Source organism: Rhea americana, unplaced genomic scaffold (assembly GCF_003343005.1).
Source record: "Rhea americana isolate MKP2758 unplaced genomic scaffold, rheAme1 scaffold_210, whole genome shotgun sequence".
Lineage (NCBI taxonomy): Eukaryota > Metazoa > Chordata > Aves > Rheiformes > Rheidae > Rhea > Rhea americana.
The window spans coordinates 1,277,085-1,289,906 of NW_028186259.1; the positions used below are offsets into that span (position 1 = coordinate 1,277,085).

At 42.1% G+C, this 12,822-nt stretch overlaps 1 protein-coding gene across 2 annotated transcripts in view; it reads right to left on the bottom strand.

The window, feature by feature from the left end:
* Positions 1 to 12,822, bottom strand: part of PKHD1 (PKHD1 ciliary IPT domain containing fibrocystin/polyductin) — a 266,037-nt gene that overhangs the window by 156,966 nt on the left and 96,249 nt on the right. For both annotated transcript variants that reach the window (XM_085304863.1, XM_085304864.1), the window contains exon 36: positions 7,812 to 8,024. In XM_085304863.1, coding sequence (XP_085160989.1) covers positions 7,812 to 8,024 — 213 coding nt within the window. The remainder of the gene's footprint in view (positions 1 to 7,811; positions 8,025 to 12,822) is intronic.

Sequence of the window (12,822 nt, forward strand, 5' to 3'; positions counted from 1 at the left end):
CCCACATAGTCCTGCCGGCCAAACTGCTGTGTGTGGGCAGCTCCCGGGGAAATGCAGGCAGCTTTTCTACTACTTCCCTGCCACTGCCAGTGCAGAAAGCCTCTCGTTCATGCCCTGAAGTAAAACAGGAGGGCTCTTCTTGTTTATAACTGCTCATTAACCCTTAGGACTCTGGGGAGTTTATGAGTTTTGGACTGTTGCACGAGCAAACCTGCTGCAGCCTCAGTGCTGCACACTCCTGATTGCACTGGGTACCTTACACTGGATTTCGGCACAGATTTTTGGCTCAAACTGTAGATCATCTCATGTCCCTAGAATATGGATCCAATCCTGGCATCAAGCACAAGCTTTATGCAAGTAATGGGGCACGCTGGGCAAGTAAGCTGGGACCTACACTGTCCCTCACGCAAACCTGAGTAGATTCCTCTGCCCCAGGCTGTCACATATCATCACCCTCATGGCACTATCATCTGCTTGGCTCTAGGCAGAGAAACACAGGTCCTTTAGAGAAGATCCAATGTGATGTACCACAAGGGCAGGGGGGTTGGGACACAGGTCTGGGCTTGGGCTACTACTGCAACATGAGGACCTACCACCTTACCCAAGAGGTACTGCCATCCGAGCAACATGAGGGAACAGAGCTAGGTCAGGGCTCAGCTTTTTAATACCAGCTTCTAACCTGCTCTGATGCTCACCCATCTGCAGCCCAGTGTAGACACAACTTTAGCACCGCTCTGGCTTACTCCTCTTCTGTAAAAGAGGGATAATACTTCTCCTGATATGGTTTCTCGAGGATGAAATCCAAGTCTACAGCTAGCCAGAAGATGTGATGTCACTCCAAATTTTCATGAAAGCCAATTCTTCAATGCTTTCCACAAAACAAAAATTCCTCAAAAAATCTTCAATTCAATTCAGTTCCATTTCTGAACCATTAAAACTTTTTTTCCCCCTTTTTCCTAGAGTCACTTTGGGGTTTTGATTTTCTTTCTGTAAAAGCATTTCATTTCACTATATTGCTATGAAACAGATGATATAATATTAAAACTAATACCATGAAAGCCCAAATGAAAGCAATATGATAGAATTATACACCTTTACCTTCTCCCAGCGGGAGGAGGGGGGGAAAGAAAAAGAAATAAAAATCAGATATTATCAAATGAGAGGGCAAATTAAATCATTTTGATATTCTAAATATCAGCTTAGATATTTAGCTTAAATATCTTTTAATTTCAGCTTATTTCAGTTTAAATATTTTTGAACAGCACCCTCAAGTAAGTGAGGAGTATCTCACTGAGGATAGGAAGGGCTATATGATTAAACTGGTCTATAGAAACTCTTGTTGCTGCTCTTTCCCACTACAAACCACCATAAAAACAGTTCATTCCCTACATGCCATCCCATAGGTACAAGCACTTCCAAACAGTTTCTTTAATCCAAGCTTAAGCAGCTATTTTATTAAGTGAGATTGTTTCAGAAAGGATGGAAGAAGATTTCTCAGCTCTTTGCAGAAATGAGTGAGTCAGTGAGTCTGAAACACACACACACACACAAAGCACACTACATGCTTAAAAACAGCTCACACCCAAAGGTGCCAGGGAGGAAAACCTCTCTACACTGACACCAGGAACAGACGGCTTCCACCGCGGCAGCTAACTACGGTACGTTCTCATCGAGACTTGCACACAGCTGTTAACATTTTGCACTACTGCCAGTTAATCCACCGCGCGGCTGCTGAACGAGACGGGGAACGCGTGCCGCAGGAACGGGGACGCGGGGCGGCRTGGTCGTTTAGATGCTAAGATGGGTTCACTGCTTCCTCGGCGTGCGATGGAAGAGAATGAGCCACGTGGGCTCCGCCGCTGGCAGGGGAGAAGTCAGAGGAGGGAAACGGTTTGGGGAGAAGGAGGAGCGAAGATGGATCTCCACTTGGAGATCCCTGCCTGGCTTAGCCTGGAGCGCCGCCGCRGCTCAGATCTGGGAGCCCGCTGCTCTGCTTTGCAGACCCTGCACGCTTTCTCCCTTCCTCCCTCTGGGGGGGAGAAACTCAGGCTGAAATTTTTGTTGCTCATTTTTCTTCCTCTACCCAATATGCTAGTTGGGGTTGGAGCCAGAACAGGAAGGTATATTTCAATGTTATATTCAAAGTTTGAAGGTATATTTCAATGTTATATTCAAAGTTTGAAAGGAGGTAATTATTTTACTGCACAGAACAGGTTGCCCAGAGAGGCTGTGGAGTCTCTTTCTCTGGAGATCTTCAAGGCCCGCCTGGATGCAACCCTGTCTACCATGCTCTAGGTGACCCTGCTTGAGCAGGGAGGTTGGACTAGATGATCTCCAGAGGTCCCTTCCAACCTTATTGATTCTATGATTCTATGAAAGCCTTCACACTTGTGGCAGTATCTCACTGAGGATGGAGATGGGAAGGGCTATATGCTTAAACAGGCCTACAGAAACTCTTGTTGTTGCTCTTTCTCACTACAAAGCACCATGGAAAAAGTATATTGCCTGGGTGCTGTCCTACAGAAAGTTTCTCTTAGAAAGAATGGAAAACTATGAAAGACAAAGCAGCTTCCCCTGAATCCAGTTTTATGTTTTCCTCCCCCATCTCCTAAGAATTTAAAATCTAATCGTCATGCTATATTTGTGAATAAAAAAATATATGGTGAAAGAAAAGTAATTTCACGTTAGTTGCTCCATGGGAAGTGCCTAAGTGCAGTTTCTTACCCCCTATTAAATGTGACGGGGTTCAAGGTTTAGCTTAGCTGCCTGCGCAGGAGCCATCTGTCTTAATGCAACATGTTAAAGGTTTTGAAAGAAAAAAATATTATCACAGAAAGCAAAAAGCCTCCTGCAACCACCATGCAAAATAACTGACATTGAGCAAAAAACAGTGGAAGTGATCCCAGAAAGTGAAGCAGAGTTGAACTCATCATGTTACAAGGGTAAGCAAATCAATGATTTCAATTAGTGGGAAATAATATTTGTATTGGAGATAGGAACATTTCAGGAAGGTAATAGAGCACATCTTATCCGTAGCAGATCTCTGCACTCTATCTAGAAACTTTCCGCTATGGATTTTCCTTTCCCTGGGAACCTTTTATTTTTAAAATGTGAGCAAAGCAGAACAAATTCTCTCATGTTGTCTGTGAACTCAATCTCAAACTCAGCACAGATACATAACACTGCCTAATGAAGGAAAAACAAGRAGCATTTGATTAAATGTTTGATCTCCTGAAGAATGTGCAGGCTCTGTGAGATACAGTGCACTGCTCACAAACGTTTTGTGTTTCATTATTGATTGGAAGTGATTAAAATGAGTAATTGGTTCAATTGATTAAAAATATTTTCATTTGAGCCAACTCTGAAAATATATTAGATCACTTTGGTTTCAGGGAAGCTTGGGATTTAGTAAATGCCGAATTGCCTGTTATAATGTCATCTTCCACTGTCAGCATCCACTCGGAAGTATTGCAAGTGCAGGACATGCCCTGCAGCAGGGATGACTTTAGGGGTCTGAAATGACCACCACACCCTTTGTTTTAATGTTATTGATTAAAAATCAGTATAGTATTAAACTGAAATTCAGGACATTGTGTTTCTTTACCCAACCRCTTTCAGAGTCAGGACAAAGTGAATGCAACGCTTTTTTAAATCTAAAGTGCCTCTTCCACTCATATGTTATTAGTCAAAATGTAGGGAACRGTTTCATGTGCTCATGCCATGGTATCATCAGAGCATTGGTACTGACAAAGTTTCAACTAAACACACGGCAAAAATGCCGGTCTTTGGGACGAGGGACAGTCYGCTTCAAAAAAMCAAATGGAATAATGACCGCATGGTTACAAGACCGCTAAAAAACGGAACAGAATGGAAAAAGCCTTTAATATTTTTCCATCTGTGTTAATGAGAGCRTTGGGAYGATGAATCTAGCTGTGAACGCCTGCCACAAAGAAAGGGTCGGTGGCCTCCAGCAGCTCCGTTAGGTTGCTCCTGCACGCGGCCCCTTCTCCTCGCCTCGGCGCGGGCGAGACGCCGAGCCCGCGCTCGGCATCCGCAGGGCACCTCCGACTCCGTTTCCCTGGAAAGGACAAAGGCGCAAGAACAGCCAAGGCCACCGCRCTAAACTTCTCTCCAGAAAATTGTCAGGAGAGTTTCTCGGGGAATAAAGTGTGAACGGAGCTGGAGACAGTGATAAATTTCCCTTCTGCACAATCAATAAAATTCTCTCAGCCCTGCTCAGGCCCCTACTGCGGATGTAAGGGCCATAATTACATTGTCAAAAATTCGAGTTGCCCCGGTTGCCTGAAACCCCCTTTAAAAGTGACGTGTGATTGACAGGCAGTTTATGGGTGGCACACACTGACTGGCAGGGGAGTTGGCTAAAGCCAAAGGCAACAGTGAAATTTCCCAGTCTGCTACAACCACGGGAGCAAAGGACTGCCACTCATGAGGGAATTGTGGGAAATCCTTAGTCATATTAACATATCAAAGTGAGGAGCTGACAGCACTTACTAAAYAATCTGAACTCAACCATAGCTGCAGAACATTCCCCAAACTTCCCAGCCTGAAAGAGAAGAGAAAATGCACTCAATCCTGTCTTCACCGAGACAGCTAAGAATTTGAAAGCATGCTTATTTAATGATTTTGATCTGTGATAACGTGTGTGTCTGTATATGTGTGTGTATATATATATATATATATGTAAAAAAATATATATATGAAAAAGCCTGACATGCTCAACAATTTGTTCTGTACCACAGAGCAGACTGGCACTAAATTGGAACCAGAACAACATATTTCCGTTTGATGCGAGCAATATGAATCCAGCAAAAGAACACATTCCTTCCGGTCTTATTTTCTAGAGGGCTTCTATTGCTCCAGTGATAAATTGTGGATTACATGGTTTGAATTAATCTTAACTGCAGCCATGCACTGGGACTGTATATTGTGCTGGGCTTCAGAGTGACTTCATAGCAAGTCTGGATTTCTTGCAAGGSTGATAAGAAACTGAAGCTGAGAGATGTCTCGATGTCTCCATTAATGTACCAACCATGGCTTCGAATTTTGCCATTTGGCTAATGCCTTGAGACCTTTGAGCTCCTCGCTTCTGGAGACACCAAGACTATAAAAGGTGTTTGGAAACGGTAAGTCTCAACCCATAACRACTCTGTTCTCACAGACATTTGCCAGATCCTTTCTGACTTTATGCAGTGGGTACTTGCTTCAAACAAGCTGGATTTGCAGCAGGGTCAGACAATATCAAAGAAAGCTTGAGTTTTTTAGGTTTGACCACTGGATTTCAAACTTACTGAAACACAGACCTCACCTTCTTGCCTTCTYCAGGAAAGAGCTCTCACTGGAAATTACGGCTAAGATACCAGCAATAAATCTCTTAAGAGTACTAACATGGACACCCAGGTTTACTTCCCTCTCTCACATTTCCAGGGTAACTCCACGAAGGTTACTTCTGCCCTGTTTCTGTGTAATTTCACGRGTTGCCTGCAAGGACTTAGACAGTAAGCCCAGCACTAATGACACAGGCTCAGAAATGAGCCTGGATAGAAGGAGATGCTATTGTATTTTCCCACATTGCTAAAAAAAAAACCCAAAACACTAGGAAGAAGTCAGGGCTCCTGCTCTAAGGTGATGACAGTTTAAGGAAAAATTCCTGACTTCTTTACAGCAGTGAAAATGAGAATGGAAGGATCTTTAACATAGAGGGAGAAGGAACAGAAAGAGAAATAGTGAAAGCTGATGTCAGGCAAATTCAAACCAGACATTTTAATACTTTTCATAAAAARAACATACAATAAAAATGTGGTTGATTAACCAAATTAATCCTTTGGAACAAGCTTCTAAAGAAAATGCTGGCTTCTGTGTCCCCTTGATGTCTCCAAAACAAGACCGAGCCTTTCTGCAAGGCATGCTTTAATCTAATGTGAATTACTGAACTCAAGGCTTGGATAACTGTGTGAAACTCAATGGCCAGTAACATCCAGTCAATTCAGCCTCTGTGATCTGATAGTATCTTCTTCACAGAGCCACTCTAGGAAATGCAACAGAAATATCTGCCCTTCTACAATGCCAGTTTATTGAAATTATTAAAGCTGTTTGCAAGCACTAAGTAACGCAGCCTCACTGCACCTCGACAAAGTAGCCAGGAATACRTCACTCGGTTTTCAGCACGTGCCCAGAAGTAGAACAGCGCCTTCCCCCACTGCGAAGAGCGCTTTCCCCAGCCTCCATCGATCTCCCCCTGCTTCACCAAAGCATCTGTTTGTGGACTTCTCTCCAACCATCGACCTTGCCTGACCTTGCTGAGCATGCGTGAGCCGATGGGATTACTGCACAGCACTACATCTTGCTCCCTGGGTGCCCTCGGATTGGACGCCGTGGTGCCTTACATTTGTTTTTTACCGAGAGCCGTACRTGTCAGTAATGCTCAGACGGTAGCATTTCTGCCTGTAAGCCAGGAGGTTGTAAGTTTAAGCCCTGCTGGAGGGTACAAATGCCTACCAGTATGAAGGTTGACATGCAAGAACATAGAGGAGGGAGATGAGGGATTCAGATATGTGTTGGCTTTTCTCTCCTCTTTTGAAAACATACTGCATTTAGAAAAAACACATTAGTAAGAGCTTGACGTGAGTGCCTTTTACTCATATTCTGATTCACGTTAACCTTGGACTTGAATTCCACAGCCAATCTTCTGCAACAAGAAAAGGCCATTTTACACCTCTGTTGAACAGCTATCCAAAAATCTCCATATACAGAGTTTTCTGTGTCATAAAGTAGGGTGAAACTTGTATTCGTCTGCAAACCCATGGCCAATTTCTCTTCTTTTTCTCCCTTGTCTTTTCCATACTCTAGGAACATACAGCTTTGGTGCTATAGGGCTTCCTTTGAGAGAAAAGCCTGGTGGTTAGAGCAGAGGACTGGGCAYCTCAGACTGAAATTATTGGCATTGTCACAGTCTTTCTGTATAGCCCTGGGCTTGTCACTTGTGGCAAGGACGTGTGCTGAGCAGGTGTGTCTGTGTGGACCGCCAGGAAATCGGAGAGACGCCAGCTGTGCTGCTAACAGTGGAGAGGGACCGCTGGCACAGGGGAGGCCAGCTCAGCACGGAGGAGTGAAGGAGAAAAGGAAAACATACTGCCAGGAGCACTTTGCTGCTCCTTTGAAGTAGCGTCCACATTCCAGCTGGCACAAACTGCTGACTGCAGCATTGGCCTGGGCACAGGACCTACGTGACAGACTAGCCTCTCTTGGAAACACGAGGAGCCATCCACCTCTCCAAACAATTTAGCTGGCTGGGAGGAAGCTTGCATATTGTTATAGCGAGAAACGAGGGCAAAAGGATACCCCATTTCACTAGAAGAGCAAACCCACATGATACACAACAGAGATCTAAAGTCCAGTTTCCAAAGGATAAAGACTTTCTTTTGAGGCATATGGAAACCCAATCATCCTCTAGGTAATTAAATGAATGCCAGGGTTTCATAACTACTGGATACCATCTAGCTTCTTCTAAGCGATCAGATTTTCAGGAGGACTCCGCTCCCAGTAGAGCAGCTCTTATGGGGGTACAGCCTTGAGCTTTGGTGCTTAAGATACTGTGACAATAMGATTCTGATTGTGAATGTAAAAATATGAGAATTTTGGTCCAAAGACTAATGCCAACATATGSTTAATTGTTTTCAGAAAAACAAATTCACAGTCAAAATTTTATCTTTTCTTTTTTTCCCTGATTTTTTTTTTAATATATATTTTTTAACCTTGTTTTGCTTTTAAAGAGAAGGAAGAAAGRTACTCACCATGCATGGAAAGGGTTCCATTCCTCACTGCCAGGAACTTTATCCCATATGGAAATACTGGTGGAGAATGGACGCTTCCATACAGATAGATGTGTGCTTTGTGCTGGAAAGGGGCCTTGGAAGATCCAACATGGAGTTCTCCTCCATCAGATATCAAGATGTAATGAGCATGCAGTTCTACAGGTCCTGGACCAGTAAACACAAGTTTACCACCTAAAGACAACAGAGAAGCAAAATGCAACTGTTTAGCTTCATAGCCAGTCATCTCATAATTAAAGGAGCTTAAGACGCAGGTGAAGCAAACGGTCTTGAAAAGAAGTTATGGGATTAAAGGTAAAACCATATTGTTTCCTGCAGAAATTCAAGTTTGCCCTGTAGACTTACCAGCTTTTAATGCCGTACTCCTTTTCACAGGAAAGACCTTATTAATTCAGCTCATTTTTCAGCTCTAGCACAGACAGTTTTCCTAGATTTGAACAAGACCATTCAGCCTGGGCAGACATCTAATTCTCTCCAATTTTAATGCAAGGGAGCTGTGTTTGAAAAATCCCAGTCTTAACCTATTCACTCTCTAACTGTTAGAAAGAGATAYTACTACTACTTGTTTTGTATGTGTAACTTTTTGGATTATAAAAAAATTGTGCATTAAGAAGGGAAGGGAGAAGAACTCTGGAACATAGGAACTGGCAACTTGTTCAGATCAGTGGTTGATTTAATCCTGTGTACTGCTTCCAAYTGCTGTTCAAAACCAGATGCTTGAAAATACAATAAAGTTTTCCCTGTTAGCTGCATGTGAGATGATCTCCCTATCCCATGAAAGCCTCATTTTAATCCTTAATTAGAGGTTAGCTTTGCCCTGAAGCACAAGGTTTCATCTCCCTGCCAACACTTTCCTTCCACCATCTATTAATGTATAACCAGATAGGCTTTGTTAATAATACAAATCTGATCCTTCTCCAAATCTTCTCCAATTCTAATACTTAGTCTCAATGACTTCTTGAAGCAATGAATTCTGTGGTCTAATTACATAATGTATTAAAAAAAAGGCATTTACACCCCTTGGTTTTGACTCAGTCTCTGTCAACTGCTGTCTTTGTTTTTGCCTGGTGTAAGCCAGCAATCCCATTCTATCATCTCAGGATGGATCACTCCTTTACCTCCTTATATATTTTCCCTTATTTCCCCTAAGAAGTAAACTGTTTCTGTCTTTATAGTGTATTTTCACAGAGTGAATTGTCAGACATCCAATCATTCTGCATTTGGGATATGCYTTCCTAGATCAAGCCAGGCTTCCCTGGAACTAGCCAGGAAATGCAGGAATCTCAGAAGTCCTTACAAAGGGACAGTCACCCTCCCAGCAGTTATCCTYATCTGAAGTGGCTAATAACTGACACCTTTCATACCATGACCACCTTCTTTCTGGTGTCAGTAGTTTTTAATAGTGACCTTCATACCTACTGATCAGCTGTTTTTCCTTCTCCGCAAGGTACTACCAAACAAGTTGGCCCAAGAGATTAGAGAAATTAGACCTCTGCTTTAATTTCAGTATTGAGACAAAGAATGAGGGTAGATGTTTTCAAATAAAAGAAAGATAAAAGCATCTTCTTATCATTGCCCCCTTGCATCAAGTCCCACTGCTCATAATGATGCAGGAGCTRCATAGCACTTGTATGCCTTTCCCACCCATTGCATCCAGTCCTACTGAACACATCTAGCCTTGCCAGATCTCCTTATTTATTCTTGCATTGAGAGGTTTTCACTGGTAGCATAGGCTGAACCTTGTTATCCACTCAAAATTATAMAGGAAAAAAAAATCAATAACACACGGTAAGACTTCAGTTTCTGGAAGCYTCAGCTCTGCAAAGTTGGCTTGGTGCTCCTAACATTTAAGTAAGCATCACAATAGCTAGCACCTGAATAATGTTACCTATTACATATTTTCTTCCTAGATTTCAGTATGTTCTAGACAAGTTTATACAGAATATGCTTAACAGAAGGAAGAGGTTAATCCTACATTTTCTTGCTAATAACAACTGTCAACCACGGGACTGCTCCCACAGAACGTACTCCCCTATCTATAAGCTGTCTCTTTCCCTATCTATATACTAATTTCTGCTARGCTTGCAGTAAATTCTACTGAATATATATAGACTTATAAAACAGCACRAATTTCAGCTCATTTCATTCAAAATTTCAGACTTACTCTGAGATGTGTCTGAGGCTTCTAGAAGTCTGAAGTGTTCTCAGTTCAAAATGTGCTACAGCAAAATAGGGATAAGATTCGAGACAGAATTTATAGCCTGAAGGGACCATTGGATCATATCATCTGGTGGTATAGGCACATYATACTATTGAACAACTGGAGGAAGTCAAGTCATCTGTGTTTGACTACTATGAACCCTCCAGAAAGGCGGACAATTAACTGACTTGGGAACATCATTTTCTATGATCCTTTTTTCTTCCAACAGTTCATCTCCCTCATTGTTCAYGATCTCTGCTTTATTTCCAATTGCAGCTTGTCAGAAATAAACTTTCAGAGAGTGGATCTCTTTGTACCCTTCTGTACTGCGCTGCAGAGAGGTATACAAACAKCATTTTCTCCCTGAAAAAGTATTTACCTGTGTTCTCATTCCTAACTCCCAACTCTTTCCAGGACCATGACTTTTCTTGTGTAACCTCATCCTTCATTCCTTGCTCCTAGCTGCCCTGCTGTCCTTTCAGCTCTGTAAAWCTGCTTTTGATTTGAACGGCACTCACAAATGTAGTCCATGATGGTTCTCCATCTACTTCCAGATCATCGATGGTGAGCAATGGCATCCAACTAGACATGAAAAGGATTCCCCACTAACAAATTGCTTTTTGAGTTAGTGTATTTCATGTCTGCTAGTTGGAAAGAGATCTTGCTTTGCTAAAATTGCACAGAGCTGTGGTTTTATAAAGTTCACTAATTCTCAGTTAATCATTGCACTGTCACATACTTTATAGAATTATCTTTTAGAGGTTAGCTTACAGAATTAACTAYAGAAGCAAACTTGTAATTTTCTTAGCAAATGAACCAGAATTTGTACTGGTTTATTTACTTATTTATTTATTTTTTACAAGATCTATTCTCCATAAAACATCCTGCCTATATCACTGTATGATTTWTTTTTTTATGGATTAAATCAGCTGTAACATTTAACTTCATCCAATTTTCAATTTCTGCCTCTGGTTGATATCAGACTAACTAGCCAAGTTTGACCTTTACCTGTCCACTAGCACAAGATCAGGACTTCTGCAACCTTCTGTAATTTCTCATGTATTCTGAAATGTAATGAAAAATAATATTTATGGAAAACTGAACTCATCTACCAACAGTTTTAAGGCTTTCAGATGAAACTTGACATGTTGATCTAAGAATGAATATTCCTGAAAGATATTATTTAACATCATCATCAGTAATAAATGGGCTGCTGGTCCATCTTCCTCTTGTGATATAATTTACCATCCTGCCCCTTCCCCCACTGAGAATAGAAATATTTATTAAATATATTTGCCTTATAGCAGCAGTATTAATAATTTTATCACTGCAATCTAGAAATGGAACTATAAATCACTGCGATTTATTTTACTCTTAACATAAAAAAGCAATCTTCCCCACAGTCTTTATTGACTTCCTACACTTTATTCCCACTGAAATGCAGTCATTGCTGTTTCCACTTGCATATGACTTTTATGATTTTTAATGAATATTCTAATTGCTACCACGCTGCACCACTAAACCAGGGAGGACTGGTAGCAAAAGTTGTCCCCTCTTTTGACTCAGCAGTCATAAATCTTGTCTGCCTCCCTAAAAGATTTCCCAAGTTTCAGTCGCATTTTTGGCCATCAAAAATATTCAATATTTGTCTACAAGTTAGGTCATAAATATTAACCTTCTCCCACAGAATSTTATATCTCCTCCTCATGGGATGACAGGAATCGGATACCTCTCCCATAAGACTTYCCAGAGTCTTTTTCTGTTTGTAACCTTCCCATGCACCTCAAGACAGCCATGGGACGATGTCTCTCTCCCACCAGGGTTCAGGATTTCTTTCTTTCTGCYCTTCTCTGGAGGGTCTCTTACAGAGCCCTTTCATTCCTCCTCCCACCAAGAGCAGTGCTCAGGGACACAGTGGAGCCCATATCAGAGCTGTGCGTTGCCCCCAGTSCTACACTCACTCCCTGCTTCTGGAAGACCAGCAGGAAGTGAGGAGAAGGCTGCTCATACTTTTCCTACAAAAAGTAGGTGCASTTTGACAAGACAATCCTTTTGGGATGGGCATTAACACCAGTTCTTCACTGTTCCTTGCACACTCTTTTGCACAAGGCAGTTTTGGCATGTCAAGAATAGCCCATCGTCACGTATCTCCTAAAAAAACATTGCCTCCTCGCATATGACCAGTCATCTCTGGCTTTTTTTGTTTCCTTTCTTAAACTTGTCTGTTCCTCTGTAATACTCTAACTACATGTCAGTTGTCCAAAACAATTTTTGCTCTATGGAGTCAAAGATTTCCCACATCATTTGTGGATTACCGGGTGTCTGTTCTGCACTGATTGTAAATATGCACCACAGTCCCAACATGTTCCAGTTACATCAGACTGGCAGACACTAACCCTGTCAGGCTTGAGCTGCAGGTCTGACCCTTCCYGAGGGAAACTTGACACAAATGCAGGGTTTACCCTCCCTGAATGTGAAGGCTTGGATGTGCTGGGAGAATCAGAAACGGACTTCAAAGCAAGGGTTGTTGCCTGACTTTTGGCTTTCTCTATCCCTAAGTGCAATAAGAACCCTAAGTACACTTTGCAATGGCATGAAGACTTGCAAGTCTTCCACCAGAAGGAATTGGCTATGTGTGGTGCTTTGGCTTTCCCTTAAAAGCAGCAAGRAAGCACTAGAAGCATACCCTGCATAGGAACTAGATACATCAGCTCTATGCACAGCAACAACATAATGTCATTGTACCCCAGCTATTTGTAAGGTTTCCGGATT